Raw genomic sequence first — 16,269 nt, 5'->3', positions numbered from 1 at the left:
TTAAAAAGGATTTACTAAATTTGATAGATCCATATGGTGTCCTGAACTGCGTGTTATTCTGGTTGGAAAGGCATACAAAGATCATCAAAACGCAATGATTTTTATTTGCTCTTTTATTGCCCAGTGTACTACATTTTTACCTCTATATGTGAAGAAAATGCAAAAACATAACAAATAGCTGCTGTCTCTTAAAATCCAGCCTTACAAAAAACAAGATTATAATGAGATTATATGACTAAAAAACTGAGATAAATTATATGTTTGCTGTTCAGTAGTTAGAAAGAACACACAAAAGGCTTTACAGAGTAGTTATCAGAGTGGCTAGATTCAGTCATGTTGTTCAGATGGTCTGATGGAAATGCTCTGCTGCTGGGCTAGTCCCCAGCCCCAGCCCCAGCCCCAGCCCCACTGCCCAGGCTGTCCATGAAACGCAGGGGCCGGACCTTCATGGTGGTGTGATGAAGGGAGTACCACAGTCCCCGCCAGGTGAGCCACACCACACCATTGTCATATTTGCCCTTGTATTCCCCGCTGCGGTAGTACTTCCCATTCAGGTTGACTGCATGGCATCTACAATGGGAAACACACACACCCACCAGATGTTCCTCCGTTACATTACATTTACATTTATTTACTTAGACGCTTTTTCCAAAGCAACTTCCAATGAACTCTATGTAGTGTTATCAGCCCACACACCTTATTCACCAAGGTGACTTACACTGCTAGGTACAATACTTACAATGCGTCACTTGTCCATACATCACTAGTTACAACACTAAATTTTCACCAGCATCAACTAGTGAAATTGTTTCACAAAAGAATATTCAAATTCTGCTCAGTCAGATCAACTCATTTTGTCTTTGAGGCAAAAGCTGCAGAATTTGTTATTTTGGTAGATGGCAGGCTTGGTTAGTACAGTATTTCAGTCACTATGTGAGGCAGAGAGCATGAGCTTTGGTTTATGAGGGTATGATCAGGTGTAAGCATGTGACCATGTATGAATGCATGCTATGAGCATGTTTCCATGAGTGCACCTGTGAGCATGCATGCAGTATGAACCAAGACTGCATACCTGTTGAACCACCATCCACCCTTGTTCTCCTTGGCGCAGCTGCCTTTCAAGAAGCGGTCATTGTCCTGGTCTCTGGTGCTGAATTGCATACTGTTGTGGGAAATTGACCACTGGTCCTCCATGCGACCCCCTCCAGACAAGGCATCGCCTGCCAGCCCACTGTACAGACCAAACTGAAGACGATACTTGTCCTGGTGGGATATGTTAAGGTGCTGAATATTCAGCTAAAACAAGCACATATCTCCATGAAACCTTATGTCTATTACAACTGATATGGGAGAATTGTAGTCACAGCTGAAGCTGGAAGACTTGCCTTCTCATCTGCTATTTTGAAGTTTTCATATAGCGCATGAGTCTTTTCACCACTCCAGTCTGTTAAGTCAAACTTCATCAGGTTCTCACCTGAGAGAGAAAACTCAGACTTTAACCAGCTGTAGTTAAAATATAAAAGTCAGAGTCCAGAGGACAGTCTCTCCAAGTGTCATATCTGTGCCAGCAAACTGCGTTAAATTTAAATGATGTTGAATACCTCCCTTAAGAAGCGCGTACATGTGCTCATTTCCGAGCCAGAATTCATCAGTCTTCATTTTAAAATTTCCAAATCCTTCTTTATATTCATCCCAGTTTCTAAAACAAAACAATTAAAATGAAACAGATATGCATTTTTTACAAGGAATTTATAGTAAAACTAATTGCTCCACTCCTAGCTAATTATTTACCTGTTAAAATCCACTTTCCCACTGCGCCTCTGCTGTAGCACAGTCCATCCGCCTCCATCGGACATATCACAATACACCAGGAACGGCTCCAAGTCTGCTGTCGGCTTGATTCTGTAGAACCCGCTGAGAGGCTGGATCCTGTCATACAAGGCGGCACAGTCTAAAAGAGCACAAAACATGTACATATTGTAAGCTTTTTTATATTTACAAGGCTGGTTTTGAAAAGTAATCACCTACACGAAGTCAAAGTTAACAGTGCACCACACCCCGGTCATAGACGATCAGGTTCCCAGAAGCGTGGGGCAGTGAGGTTGGTATCACTCCTGCCACGTCAGCTGTCATGTTAGGCCCAGGCGGTGGGGTGGCTTTGTGTGGTCTGTAGAAGTGGTTGTGCTCCCGCAGGTTCCTCAGCTGCCACTCCCCGATGAACAGCTTGTTCTCCAGACTGCTTACGGTGTGTCGCAATTCCAGCAACTCCACGCGGCATTCTTCTTCTGGCTAACGGAGTCGACACAGCCACCACATAAGTAATATTATCACTGCTGTACAATCCGGACATGTTCACACAGGGTTGTTGGTTCGAACTCCACTGCCAGCTACTGCTGCAGTGCCCTTTACCGAGGTACCCACCCTGAAATACTCCAGTTCATCAGCCTGCTGCTTAAAGGAGTCCAATGTATGTTCTTCTGGATAGAAGATTCGTCTAAGCTATTATTAATCAATATATTAATAACGACATGCAGGCTCCCGCCAAGTATTTATGTTCAGCGTATGTTAAAATTAGAAAGACATGATATCATGTGAGGGCGGCTACGTACTGAGAGTCGAGGCGATGCTCTTATGTGGCATATCAAGACGAGCAGAAACACCACGAACAGGAACCTCATTCTGCAGGATCTCTGCCGACGGGAAAAGCAGCTTTTTTAGCGTCTGAAATACTGCGCACATTTCCCTGACAGCACAGAGTATTAAATTAAGGCTGTGCAAGCAAAGAGAAGCAAAAGCAACGGGGGAAAAACGAACTACACACACACAGCGTACTCTGCTATTTTTGCTCATAACCAGTTTCGGCATTTTTTTGTAAATACTTGCAGAAACTTGAGTGTTGAAAATGAAACGAAAATTTAATGAGGCATCGAAATTTTAAATTTGTACACGTACCCGTTATTTCGAAAGAAAGTCGCAGGATAGTGTTTCCGTCAGCACTGCCAGTCCTGCGCAAGTATGTTCTGGAGAAGATGTTTTTATCATCCTTTATAGGCAGGACCTGCTCGTTCCGCATGGTCTTCATTATACACCGCCGTCTGTCTGTTCGCCAGCAGCTCCTTCGGATCGCGAACCATCGCGGAGCCCCCCGTCTAAAGGTCCCGCTGCTGAACCCATACAATACATCACTGCCATCGCATCTAGAAGACGCCAAATGTGAACATAATAGAAACTGTATGAATTTTTTTTTTTTTTTAACCGGCGATTCCTTGGTCCAAAGTTACTCACTTTATTTTGCCCATTTTTACACTGTATTCTAAATTGGAGCTCCGTGCCTGTTGATCAGGGCAACGAACCGGGAACCAGGAGGCTGCCAGGCTTCACACTATAACTGAGGCGAACACGACTTGCTGCCCAGATACACAGATAAACACACGACTGATGTTCTAATATATTAAAGTAAGGCGTAACTCAACAGTTAACATTACAGGTTGCACTTATTATACATATACAAATATATTAAAAGTGTAACCTCTGATGTTTGTGCATCTACTATTAAAACGGAGGCTGTGGGGAAGAATGGGATAAGATGAGTTTTTTTTTTTAACTTATCTTTATAGGCAAGGAAAAACGAGAAGTAAAATGAAAACTTATAATCTACTTATATTTCAGGATGTTTACTATCAACTAAAATTATAAGAATGCATCTGTGGCAAACAGCCTTGGAAATATGACTTCTCAAAAAAAGTGGTCATGTGGCCCAGCTTGCCCCAGGTTAGGGGTAAATTGATCCAGCTCATTGAGTAAGTTGAGTCACCTGGGGGTAAATTGACCATCAGACTTTTTAAGTTTAAACTTCAACATCATTTAATTAAACAAGCAGTTTCACAGTTTTGAAATTGTGAAAACAAACCAAAAGGGCTTACCAAACAAACATGCCACAGTTAGTTTCAAGACCACTGCATAACAAAAACAACTATTCAAGATTCCATTTATCAAAGTTACATGGAAATATGAATTATTGCTCACTCCTTGCAGTTTCTCCAGCCTTCTGAGGTTGAATTAGCTTCATCAGCACAACACTCAGTGGGAAAGGTGCCCCATCATTTTCTTTGAATACAAAAGTGGGTTTCTGACTGCCAGTGCGACCCTGGATTCTTCTGAAAAATCTTGCATCTACTTCATTGAACTCAAGGCTCTCAACCAAATCAATGTAATGGTAGCTCCTGCATTTCATTGCAAAATGGACTATTACAAAAAGTTACCAGCTGACAGATCTGAGATATCAGGTTCACCTCTCTCATCCTCACAAGTGTCCTCAAGTGGGATAAGAACATCACTGTCCTCAGAGCTGTTGTACACTTTTTTTTTTTTTTCCTTCTTTGGTTTCCTCTTGTGCTTTCCTTATTTTTTGATTATACTTTTTTCCCCTGTTTATTTTTACTCTCTTGTTGAACCCTTTCAATTGCCTGGTTTTCAGGTGTTTCAGTCAGTATCCTTGTTTTTATGCACTTTCATTTTGTTTGTGTCCTGGGATGCTGACTTTTGGGTAAGGGTAGAATTTCAGTAGGAGACACATCAGGTAAGTTTGGGTTCCGAATCTGGCTGGCTTGGTGGAACACTTGGATGTGTAGGGCATGGTGAAGGCAGCTCCACAGAGCTGGAGGTTCAAACCATGGGTGAATCATCTGGAGCAGCAGACTGCAGCTTAAGAGTTTGCCCTCTCTGATGCCATGGATGGCTCAAACACAGAAAATATGTTGTAAGGGAAAATCCCTGTGAACTTGAATCCAGAAGAAATAGTCTATGGTGTTATTGCTGACACATCCAGGGATTTTGTATATAATGGCTATTTTGCCTAGGTTTGATCTCACCCAACTATCAAGAGCTCTGTTGTAATAGGTCTGAAATGCACCATAAACACACTTGTCCAGAGGCTGCAAGTGATGTGAAGTATGGTGTGGAATTGTGAGCATGACAATACCTTTTGTTTTGCAACTTCCAGTGCCCTCAGTAAAATGTGTGCCTCATGGTCATCAAGGATTAGCAGCATAGGCTGGTCAGAGGGGCACTTGGTGTTAACCAGATGTTCAAGAAACTCAACAAAGGTGTCTTCATTGATCCAGCCAGATCTGGTGGAGGTACCAGCTGATGCTGGAGGTGCTCCTGTAATGAAGTGGTCTTTGTATCTAACTTTTGGGAATATAAACATGGGAGGGACTGCATTCCCAGTTGCATTGACTGCACAGACCACAGTCACAAGCTCTCTTCTTTGAATTCATACCTCTTCAGAGTTGACCTGTCAATATTTCTGTCTCTTGCCACTGAGCTGATGGATTTTCCACCCATGACATGAGTGGCTGCCCTCTCCCTCTCTTCAGTTGTTGTTATGCCCCAGTTTGTTTTTCTTGTGTAGGTTCTTTGTAGAAAAGCTGTCATGCAATGTTCAACACATGATAAAGCAAACAAGTTATGTAATACTACATTAATTAAATGCCATTATATTCATTAAAGACTTAACTCAGCATCAGTCCCTAATGGTGGGGTAAGCTGAACTGCTGGCTCAATTTACCCCTTTAGCTTTTGGTTCTCTGTGCCCCATAGCCACCATTTTGTAAAAAAAAAAAAAAAAGCATAATTCAGGCTAATCTTTAGCTAAATTATCCACATGGATTTAGACATTTAATCACCAAAATGTATGAGATGTAATTTTAGACCTACCTGGATAGGTTTGTTTTGAAATAATAGACATTATACCTGGCATGCAGAAAATATAATTTAACATACTCGGGGGGGGGGGGGGGGAAATTGGTGTCAAAAAAATACTTGCTGCTTCTCCTCTGTGCTTCAGTCCATTACTTACTTACACACACAGTCTGAAACCCCTGTCGCGAACACTGGGTCGCAGTCAGATAGAAAGGACTCAAGCTTCCTAAATTTATGGTCACATGACAGCAAATGTGCGTACAGTAGTTGCCTAGATACAGGCTTATCTTACCCCACTCTCCCCTACGAGGTGAGGTATGACAGGACAGACAGTATATGAGCTATATAATCTATATACTGTATATATTCTCACTACTTAGGCCATAATTAGAACCACGTGGAGAGGGTGTGTTCAAGGTACTTAAAAGTGTAAACGGATGATTGAGACGTTTCATTGATTTCATCGCAATTACCGCGCAGTGTGACGTGTCAAACGAGGACGAGCAGCCCAGTTGGCGGGAACGCGGAACGGCGGCGACAGGCACACGAGGAGCGTCGGCTGCTCAGGGAGGAACTCGCCGCGCGCTCGGGAAGCTTCAGGAAGTCGAAACCCGCTGCGTCTGCAGAGTGAAGCGGGGGCAGCGCAGAGGGCAGGGGCTGCTGTGTGAAGAAGAAGAAGAAGAAGAATAGAAAACCTTTGGACTACGTTTTTCCCGCTTCCACTTCCAGGAGGAGTCACGAGACAGAGCCAGTGTGAGCTGTCGAACGGCGCATCCCCGACGCCTCGCAGAATGCACAGCGTGTAGGAAAGTGGACCGGACCGGACCGGACCGGACCGGACTGGACTAGACTGGACTGGACTTGATTTGACTGGACTGAACTGGACTGGACTCACTAAATTTGGGGATCTCAGCCAGGGTGGAAAAGAAGTGAGGAAGAGAGTGAAGGAGGGAGCTGCTCTCCGTCGCTGTTGCAGAGTATGTGTCCGCCTCATCTTACTATACTACTAGACTAAAGCCGCAGTTTTTTTTTTTTTTTTTTTTTTTTTTTTTTTTTTTTTTTTTTTATTCACCCCCTTGCTTGAACAAAAGTACAAATTTACCAAACTACACTTCTAAGTAGCAATAAGTAGCCCGCTTTATCCGTTATTCGCATAATCTCTCCGCGCAGAGTTAATAAAGAATAAGCACACTTTCTGTCTGACGTGAATACACACTCAGCTCCGTCAGCTGCGTTTTCCTGTAAAAAGGGCGACAAATCAAATGCCAAACAAAAAAACACTAGAAATGTGTCGCTCGGTTATGTACAGTCATTTCAATAGCAGAAAGAACCACTTGCGGTGAAGAAACGCTCTATTATTCAACTGAAGCGGATGCAAGTCTCATTTTATGCTACCTATTGTTATGTATGTACGTTCAACATCGACGGTAACGAGTTGTGCATGTAGCTAACGCCTTTTTGTCTGTAACTTTACATTGATTTACCCATAGAATATTGTTTCTGCAACAATTCGGGCTAAATGCTCTGATCAATACAGTACAGCAGGAGAAGGATTCAAGCCAAGGTAGAAACAATTCAGAAACAACCCTGAACTCGGCGCTACTTTCTCTCCCATATTTTGCAGATGCAACTGAATTTTGGTATCATCATGATCATCTCTTGGTGTTTTCTCTTATTTGCGTGCATTTCTCAGGTTTTCGAAGGAAAACGGTTTCAGACTGAAAAGAGGGCAGTTCTAGAGAAATGTCATCTGTGCTGTTCAACCCTGGATCAGACTCCAAAATTAGTGAGTGAGTAAGCAACATCAGTCCTTCCTTTTCTTCTGTTAATTATTGTAGAGTTACAGCCACCTTGACAGGGGCCATAGTGCATTTCCTGTGTGTCATTTCATGCTTGTAACATATGTAGGTGACCTTACCCGCTGTGCAGACCACATTAGTTTGCAGATAGATGAAGGTAGTGTTTTATCTCTCTCTGCGGTGAGAGCTGACTTTGTGCATCTGGGCCAGGAGATGGCGGCTGTGTTTTTGAACTGTGAGGAATGCCCCTGTTTTTATTCTATTTGAGTGGTTTGAATTAACTTTTGTATTTGGAATGCAGAAATCTTGCAACAGGGTAATGGAAAATTTTTGTGGATTGCATGCCTTGTCACATGACCTTTGTATCCTATTCAGTGTCAGTACCAATGGTAAGGAAGAGGCAAGTGTTCATATTGATGATGGAAAGGAGGAAACCAGTGATCCTGACACAATGTACCAGTAAGTGCAAGAAAAATGGGCATAGCCCAGCTTACCCCTGCGGTGCTGTGAAAGAGCACCAAAGCTAGGGGTGATTCTTGATGTCCAAGTACATTTATTATACTTTTTGTTTTGCAGTCGGTTTCGCAAGATGATTGCTCCATTTGTGATGTCATTTGGCTTCCGGTAAGCCTCCACATTTTCCAGCACTTCCTGTCTACCTTCTCCCTCCCAACTTTGGTTTAATGGAAATGCAGTCAGACCCATAAAGTGAAAGTCAAGGGAGCACATGAATAATGCCTTATGTTTTTCTTCAGGGTATTTGGTGTGGTGCTCATCCTCGTGGACATATCACTGGTGATCACTGACCTGGCCCTCACACAGCGCAGCCACTTGGTGGGTGAAGCCCTGGAGGCTACATCACTGGCCATTTCGCTTTTCTTTCTTGTGGACGTTCTCCTCAGGGTTTATGTGGAAGGGTGAGTAAAACACAAGGAATTGCTGGCAGCAAGTTTGTGCTTTCACAGCTTATAGAAGCAGAAATTTTAAACTAAAGTTGAATTTACAGAAAGTCTGAAACTTACATTATTGATGGAAACACACACACACTCACTCGTGTATTGTGAATATGTATTTTAATATGCCTTGAAATTGGGAATGGATTATCTGGATATTTTGTTTTTGTGGTAGAAAATGATTTTGTGAAGATGAAGTCTGTCATGTGATGTTGTTACAGTTTTAAAGTCTACTTCAGCTCCAAGTTGAACATCTGCGATGCCTGCATCGTTGTACTTACCCTCATTGTTACCATGATCTACGCTTTCAGCGACCTGTCTGGGGCCCACCTGATTCCTAGGTATTTTCAGTGTCCATCACTCTGTCTCTTCTTGCACGTTTCTTTTGCTCTACCTACTGTGTCCTTTGCTGTAGTCCTAAAACTGTTAGGCAAGAGTCATGCACCAACAGTGATGTATGGATGAGTGACCCATTGTAAGTAGTCTATCTAGCAGTGTAAGTCACCTTGGTGAATAAGGTGTGTGGGCTAGTAATACTACATAGTATCCATTGTAAGTTCTTTTGGAGAAAAGAATCTAAGTGAATAAATGTAACAAGGACTGACTGAGTTCAGCAAGCGGTGCTTCTCATTGGTACCCCCATTCCCTCTCTGACCTGTGTACTGTCACATTCTCGCAGAGTGGTGTCCTTCCTGCGGGCACTGAGGATCATCATCCTGGTGCGTATCTTTCGACTGGCATCCCAGAAAAAGGAGCTGGAGAAGGTCACCAGGAGGATGGTAAGATTTTGGGGTTAAGGGTTGACGGAGAACAATGAAAGCACAGTTGAGGTTCTTGCTGTTTGTGCATTTGGTACTTTTACTTTGTGGTTTACATGAAATGAAAATGTTCTTCCTTGCCTTACCTATTGATCTTTCCACAAACCTCTGACAAATATCGTCTGGGTTAATTTTTTTTTTTTTTTTTTTTTTTTTTTTTTTTTTAAATCTTCAGGTTTCAGAAAATAAACGAAGGTACCAAAAGGATGGGTTTGATTTGGATCTGACATATGTCACAGGTATGTGGGAACCCTGTAGTCTCATCTTACATCTGTGTATTATTTTTATAGCTTTCACTTGAATTTGTCATTCTTAATGACATAAGATTTTTCCTTCACTGATGTAATCTGTATTTCCAGACCGCATAATTGCCATGTCATTCCCGTCATCTGGAAAACAATCTTTGTACAGGAACCCCATCAAAGTAAGTTGCCTCACATACTCAAGACAGTGCATACACGCAGAGTGCATTTCAATTTCCACAAAGGCTTTCTGATATAGAAAATTTAATTGAATTAGTACACCTTTTTTCCTTTCAGGAGGTGGCAAGGTTCCTGGACACTAAACACAAGGATCACTATAAAGTGTACAACCTCTGCAGTAAGTGACCTATGATGTCCTTTGTGCTTTCTGTGATGTGTAAAACCAAATGTGTGAAATGTGAAAATGAGTTAAATGTCTCAACAGTGGCAAGACAGAATTTAAAAAATCTTCATCCCCAAAACCTTTACTGCACACTAGAGGTTAAATATTAGAACCTATAGTCTCCAGTAAGGTTTTTGGTGTTAAGCATTTCTTTTCTATGAACAGTTTAAAAGGGGGGGGGGGGAATTTGAAACCGTGAATGTCTGATTTTGGCTTTGGCACTGTTGTTCTTTGACTATTTGTCCAGGTGAAAAGAGCTATGACCCCCAGTTCTTCCATTATCGTGTGGAGCGGATTTTTATTGATGACCACAATGTACCCTCTCTGGAGTAAGTGGTGTGACCAAACTGAACATATTGTAACCATTGGGTCTTGGGCTGGTACCATAATTTCCCCAGAACTAACTCTCTCTGTGTGCCTCTGCTGTGCAACATAGAGACATGCTGATGTACACGGCTAGTGTGAGAGAGTGGATGTCTGCTGATCCTAGCAACATCATTGCCATTCACTGCAAAGGAGGCAAGGGTAAGCTGGGGTTAGGTGTAATATGCTTATAAATATGGACCAGGCTAATATTCTAAAATCATCACTTTTAACCCAGAAATTCAAGTTTATTTTAAAAACAACAATCCTGCTAGATAGAGATGCTAATAGTCTAATGGAGAAGTTCTGCAAAAGAAAGCTACTATGCAATGTAGCACGTTTGTAATCCTTCAGACTTTCTGCTTAAAATAATAAAGATGGGATCTTTATAATTTTATTGCCTAATGAGGAGCATACACTCTTATATGTTTTGTAGGACGTACTGGGACTATGGTGTGCACCTGGCTAATTGACAGTGACCAGTTTGAGAGTGCACAGGTACCATGTATTCCAAAACTTCTTCCTGGGCTGTGAAGGATGTAGGACTTTGACAATACAGTGATTCCTGCAGTTCTTTTTAAATGACACTGACATTTTTAGCTTTAATAAATAAAAAGCTAAACAAAGACTACCAGTAAACACTGTGTGGATTTGTTAACTTTATAGTGACATGCAGTATATCTCTACATTTAGTTGAAAGTTTAAGAGGAGACTCCTGTGTTATGGTCAAAATATGAGAAGTTCCAACTCTAAAAAAAAATTTAATTCTTGAGTGAATTTTTACAGTACGTTTTCTGGATGTTTAGGATAGTTTAGATTACTTTGGGGAGAGAAGGACGGACAAAAGCAAGAGCTGTAAGTTCCAGGGAGTAGAGACGCCTTCACAGGTAATGACAGCACCTGCAAAGTTTAAGAAGCTACAGAAAGTCTAAAGTCTAAAATTTTCTTAAATTGCAGTTTTTTTTTTTTTGCATTGTAAATGGTTGCTTTTTTTAATGTGGTATGTAAGTAAATGTGAAGGCTGAAAGGAAGATGTTTGCTGTATTTCTCTTTATAATAGAGCAGATATGTGGGATATTATGAGATCATGAAGAATAAGTACAATAGACAGTTACCTCCTGAGAAGTGCTTGAAAATGAGGAGCATTCGAATCCACTCCATAGCTGGTAAGAGACACCTTCAGCCTCCCTCATTTTGCTTAATAATCCATATTGGTCTATTCCATATCTCACAATAACTTAAGTGCTTGCAGAAGAATTCTGAAAGCTGTAGGCCACCACAGTCTACACTAAATGAGAACCTAACTTCTGAGATTAGGACTCTGGACCATGTATGAATACCCATCAGTTACTGAACTACAAATTTTACTGTCAGTATCCTTACTGTGGGATTTTGATTTATTTCTAACAGGTGTTGGAAGAGGCAATGGCAGTGATTTGACAGTGAAGATTATAGTGAGGAAGAAAACTGTTTTTCAGTGTGTGTGTGACAAACAAGAAAATTGTGTGGTAAGAATGACGACTTTGATTACTGATTAAAGTGCTTTTCAAATGAAATTAAGTCACTAGATTGCTTAACCTAAGTGCAAACCGAATCTTGTGGCACCAGTACTCGGTACCAAAGTACAAGTCATCTAAGCCATAGTCCAATATGAGTTCCAGTGACTATTTCAGATCACTATCATGTATGTTTCAGTTTTTAATTGGGGGGGAATGACTAACAAATTTCAGTAGCCTGTTTTGAAATTCTAAAGAGTCCTTTTCAGAGTTGAAAAGAACAGAGAGGACATGCCTGTTGTGCAACAGGCTTAAGGAGGTAAACATTACAGGGCTTTCTCTGAAAAATTAGTAAATCATCTAAAAAAAAAAAAAAGCTTAGAAAAAGCACCTTTGCCCAGGGTAAGACTCCCTAGTTGACTTTTAGTCATGAAAAATCTTTAAAATGGGAAAGACTGTAAAAGTTGTGAAAATGTCAATATGATAAAATATTTCAAGACTATCATTAAATGAAATAAATTACTCTACCTTCTAGTTAACGTTCATCGCTGCAACTTACAAGATTAGGTTTGTTTTTATTCTAAGCTACTTATGCTTTTATACAGCTGGGTAATTTTAGTGAAGCACTTTTAAGTAGCTTGATAAAAGGGTACTACAATTGGAGCTCAGATTCAATCTCTGGGTCCTCCAATTACAAGGTGGCTGCTGTGCTACCTGCTATTGCTATGTTAAACTTCATGTCCAAATCCAGGTCAAATCACAAGTCATTAACAATGTGTCTCAAGAGCTGGCATCAGTGTAACAGAAATCTGTGGCCTCCTCAAAACAAAAGATCTTCCTGCTCTCCCCACCCCTTCCCAGTGGGAGTGAAGAAACTTTTTCTGTGGAACTGTAAAGACAGATTCCATTTCTGTGTTAATTCTAGGACTTAATAAATTACCCAGCTGCATAAATGGGTAAATAACTGTAGGTTGTCAGTTTGAAGACGTGTCAGCTAAATGTATAAATGTAAGATGAACACAATGGCAAAAATGCCAGGCTTTTATTTAGCCTGTAAATAGTTCCCTTTTCCACTTTCTTTATGCTGACAGTGTTACCTCAGTTGTGCCAAAAATTCCTTAGCTTCATTGTTATGATCAACAAGCTCTTGAACCACTCTTCTCTATTCCACAATCTTATTTCTTTACATGTACAGTTAGTATTCATTTATTTTTTTAGTGTCTTAAGTGTTTGAGTAAATGCCTTTCTTCCTAGTCATCTGACATTGACGTCTAGTGTCATTAATCCTGACTCAAAGTTTACAACCATGCAGTAAGAAATGTATATTCCTTGTCTTCCCTAATGGCTTTCCTTCCCCTATGAGATGCATATTTTTCTCCATACTCTGACCCCTGCCTTCATTCCAGTCCCTTTTTCCTGTTTCCCCTGCAGCTCTTCCCAGACACTGGCAATAATGCAGTAGTCATCAGTTTACAGGAAGGCCCCACTGTCAGTGGAGATGTCAAAGTCATGTTTGAGTCTAGTGCAGTGAGTTTCCTCTTTTAATTGATGCTCATGATTTGAATGGGTCAAATGTGGTGAGTTTTTTCGTTTATTACATACTGGTAGGATGTTTGTAGTGTTTGTAAACCATTCACTAGGTTTCATTTTTCCTTCTAAAGCCAGAATGTTTATATTTGGTAACTGCTTACAATTTCATAATTCCCCCCCACTTAGGGAATTCCAAAAGGATATGAAGATTGTCCTTTCTATTTTTGGTTTAACACTTCATTTGTGGAAAACAACAGGTAGGCCTTTTTAAATTATCAGAGCTTGATATGTTTTAAATGCTTCCATGGTAAAATATGTAAAAACAGTAGTTCAGTATTTAGGCAAACTTGAAAATGATAGCACTGCACATTCTTACAAATTAGGTTTTCCTGATTCTCTTTCTTCACTCTGCCTCCTAGGTTGTTCTTGTCCAGGGAAGAGCTGGACAATCCACACAAACCCAAGACCTGGGATATTTACAAGGAGGACTTTGGTATCACTCTGTCTTTCAGTGATGTGTAACTTCAGATAGCTCTGGAAGTTCTACATCAATGATTCTGATTTTGAGCAATCTTTGCTTCCCTTAATATCACTTTCTTTTATTGAGCCATTGACCTTGAATCTGAGTAGAAGTGTTGGCATGTTCTGGTAATTCTGTGAAAAGTAAAGCCCTTCTGAAGACTTTTCCCCCCTGCAAAAGTACTGTGAGTAAAATTGTAGTTAGATGAATAGTATTTTTAGAGGTCACTTGAGGTACATTACTGATGTGCTTTGTAAATTAAAGTGTCATTGCATCTTCTTGTTTGAAGCTGTTATTTCAATGTTTCAAAAGAGAACTGCACTATGGTTCATTGTATGCCAGTTGAATTTCTTCCATTTCAATATACCGTATTCCACATAGTATATGTTGCTGTTGTGAATGGGGTTTATTCACAATGTCTGGATGAGAAGTTCTTTTCTGGTTCAGACACATGGGCTGAATTTATTGGAAAGTTGCATATTTACTCATTTCTTATGTGAGAAATATGCCCATACTAATCATTAAAGCTGTTGTAAACTGTCTCAAAAACAAGGAGCCAAGAAGGAAGATAAAGTATTGCTTTTGACCAGCAGGTTGCTGTTAAGTAAAACATGTTTTGCCTATGATGAGTTTCTCTAAAATTGTAATTGTTTCATCATGTGATGTAGACTGGTAAATGACTTTTTTTTTTTTTTTCTCTCCTCTCTTCAGTTATGCAATACCAACTATACTGTGCATTATGTATTGTGGTAAACGAACTGGATGAAGTTGTACTGGGGATCATGTTAAGGAGAACTGCATAACATCCCAATGCCACCGCTTCCACAACTACCTTCCATTACAGATGTTCTGTTAGCAGCACAGAGCAAGATTTGTAGGAGGAGTCTGATGTAAATATTTTTATTAGTTAGTGTGGTTATCAGAGGCTGACAGGGGTTGGAGTGGGACTGGCTTTCAGTGTGGGAGTTGCTGCAAACCAGTCCTTAGTAACACGGAACAGTGAAACACTATAACTAATGAAGCTGTTATGCAACCAACGATCATTATAATGAAAAATAAGCTCTATATAAACCATTTTAAAGCTCTGGAGATGCTGACCTGAAATTACAGGAGGACTCCTGGGTCACATTGTTTCTTAGACATGTGACAAACACTGTCCCACATTAAGTAGGTTGCTAATCTCTGCCACCTTGCTTGTAAAATCATTGTCCAAAGACCTAATATATTGACATGAGCATGATTACAGCTGTGTGTAGAAAATAAGTAAAACCACTACTATACTAATCTAAATATGAACACATACATTTTGACTTACTGACTGCAATTGTTTTTTTTTGAAATTATAAAGAGTTTTATTGCTTCATGTTTCATTCTGATTTGAGATTGGAGCAATACTGTGCACACCTAAAGGAGTAATGCCACTTTCTGCATCATTTGCCATTTTACTATTTCATTAATCTATAACACCATAATATTCTATTAGTCTACAATATTCCAACTTTGACCTAGCACTGTACCAAGAAATAGTATTTTATGCCTTTATTTTATTAATTTATTCTGCAGTATCATATCTTAATAAATGGGATGATTTTCTGGAAAACAACTTCAGGGATCCTTTTGGTATTGGGATGTGTGCCATGGACTTGAATTTGGCACACATGGAGCACTCATCCACACTAACATTCATTTATCAGACCTTTTTCAGCAATGGGTTTGTGGAAGAAGTGGTGCTGTCAATGAGAACAGGTAGGGTGTGGAGCTCCTGAGATGCGGGCCAAAGCTCGAAGGGGCGCTGCAGCTGTTGGATGTGGTTTTGGACACGTGCAGAGAGGGATGGCGGGGTTTGGCTCTGGCCGCGTGCGGCAGTTGTGAAGCGCTGCCCCGGAAGCAGACAAACGGAGGCTGGTTGTTGAGCGGGTCCGGGAGCAGGAAGAGGAGGCGAGGCGTACGAAGGCGGCCGCATTAGTGGAGAAGAGGAATCTACACTGACAACATGTGTGGGCTATGGAGGCGAGTCGTCTTAAGTTCATTGTTGGAGCGACTTATGACATGCTGCCGACGCCATAGAATGCTAAGCAGTGGGCGGGTAGTGATGGTTCTTGTAAGTTATTTAGCAGTGTGGTGACCCGGAGGCACATTTTGTCAGGGTATAAAGTTAGCTTGGCGCAGGGTCACTATACTTGGCGCAATAATCAAGTTCTTAGATGTTTGGCAGGTGTTTTTGAGAGCAAGTGGTGAATTCTTTGCCTGTTTGGAGTATAGATAAAACAACTGGATTTGTGCGGGCAGGAGAGAGCAGTACCATGCAAGAGCGGACGTGCCCTGGTAGGTGGGGTAACACACGGGACTGGAAAACACCTCCAGGTTCTGCAGGTCATTGCAGTTACTTCATTCATCATTGCTTCCAGACATGGTGCTGTATTCGGAGCAGGGGCGGATTGT

At 40.9% G+C, this 16,269-nt stretch overlaps 2 protein-coding genes across 4 annotated transcripts; one reads left to right on the top strand and one right to left on the bottom strand.

Moving 5' to 3' along the window:
* Positions 1 to 123: 123 nt before the first annotated feature.
* Positions 124 to 3,456, bottom strand: fgl1b (fibrinogen like 1B). 2 transcript variants are annotated; one of them, XM_018755205.1, is made up of 9 exons: positions 3,286 to 3,456; positions 2,953 to 3,164; positions 2,610 to 2,690; positions 2,058 to 2,289; positions 1,792 to 1,951; positions 1,602 to 1,699; positions 1,386 to 1,474; positions 1,073 to 1,263; positions 124 to 570 (listed from the first exon to the last, which is right to left on the bottom strand). In XM_018755205.1, the coding sequence occupies exons 3-9, from the start codon at positions 2,676 to 2,678 to the stop codon at positions 375 to 377; spliced, it is 1,035 nt and encodes a 344-aa protein (XP_018610721.1). In that variant the 5' UTR covers positions 2,679 to 2,690; positions 2,953 to 3,164; positions 3,286 to 3,456; the 3' UTR covers positions 124 to 374. The 2 variants fall into 2 exon arrangements, with proteins under 2 accessions (XP_018610721.1, XP_018610719.1); XM_018755203.1 differs by having other exon boundaries at positions 2,953 to 3,456.
* Positions 3,457 to 6,545: 3,089 nt separating this feature from the next.
* On the top strand, positions 6,546 to 14,105 carry tpte (transmembrane phosphatase with tensin homology). Of its 2 annotated transcripts, XM_018755074.2 has the most exons (19): positions 6,546 to 6,680; positions 7,397 to 7,493; positions 7,878 to 7,961; positions 8,079 to 8,126; positions 8,258 to 8,419; positions 8,677 to 8,796; positions 9,135 to 9,234; positions 9,449 to 9,512; positions 9,633 to 9,697; positions 9,813 to 9,873; positions 10,166 to 10,247; positions 10,355 to 10,443; positions 10,718 to 10,779; positions 11,088 to 11,168; positions 11,342 to 11,447; positions 11,692 to 11,789; positions 13,209 to 13,304; positions 13,494 to 13,564; positions 13,727 to 14,105. In XM_018755074.2, the coding sequence occupies exons 2-19, from the start codon at positions 7,447 to 7,449 to the stop codon at positions 13,827 to 13,829; spliced, it is 1,539 nt and encodes a 512-aa protein (XP_018610590.1). In that variant the 5' UTR covers positions 6,546 to 6,680; positions 7,397 to 7,446; the 3' UTR covers positions 13,830 to 14,105. The 2 variants fall into 2 exon arrangements, with proteins under 2 accessions (XP_018610590.1, XP_018610591.1); XM_018755075.2 differs by lacking the exon at positions 6,546 to 6,680 and having other exon boundaries at positions 7,420 to 7,489.
* Positions 14,106 to 16,269: the final 2,164 nt, after the last annotated feature.

The sequence above is a fragment of the Scleropages formosus genome, chromosome 4 (assembly GCF_900964775.1).
Source record: "Scleropages formosus chromosome 4, fSclFor1.1, whole genome shotgun sequence".
Lineage (NCBI taxonomy): Eukaryota > Metazoa > Chordata > Actinopteri > Osteoglossiformes > Osteoglossidae > Scleropages > Scleropages formosus.
The sequence above is the reverse complement of the archived record's forward strand: the minus strand, read 5'-3'. Positions and strand labels throughout refer to the sequence as shown.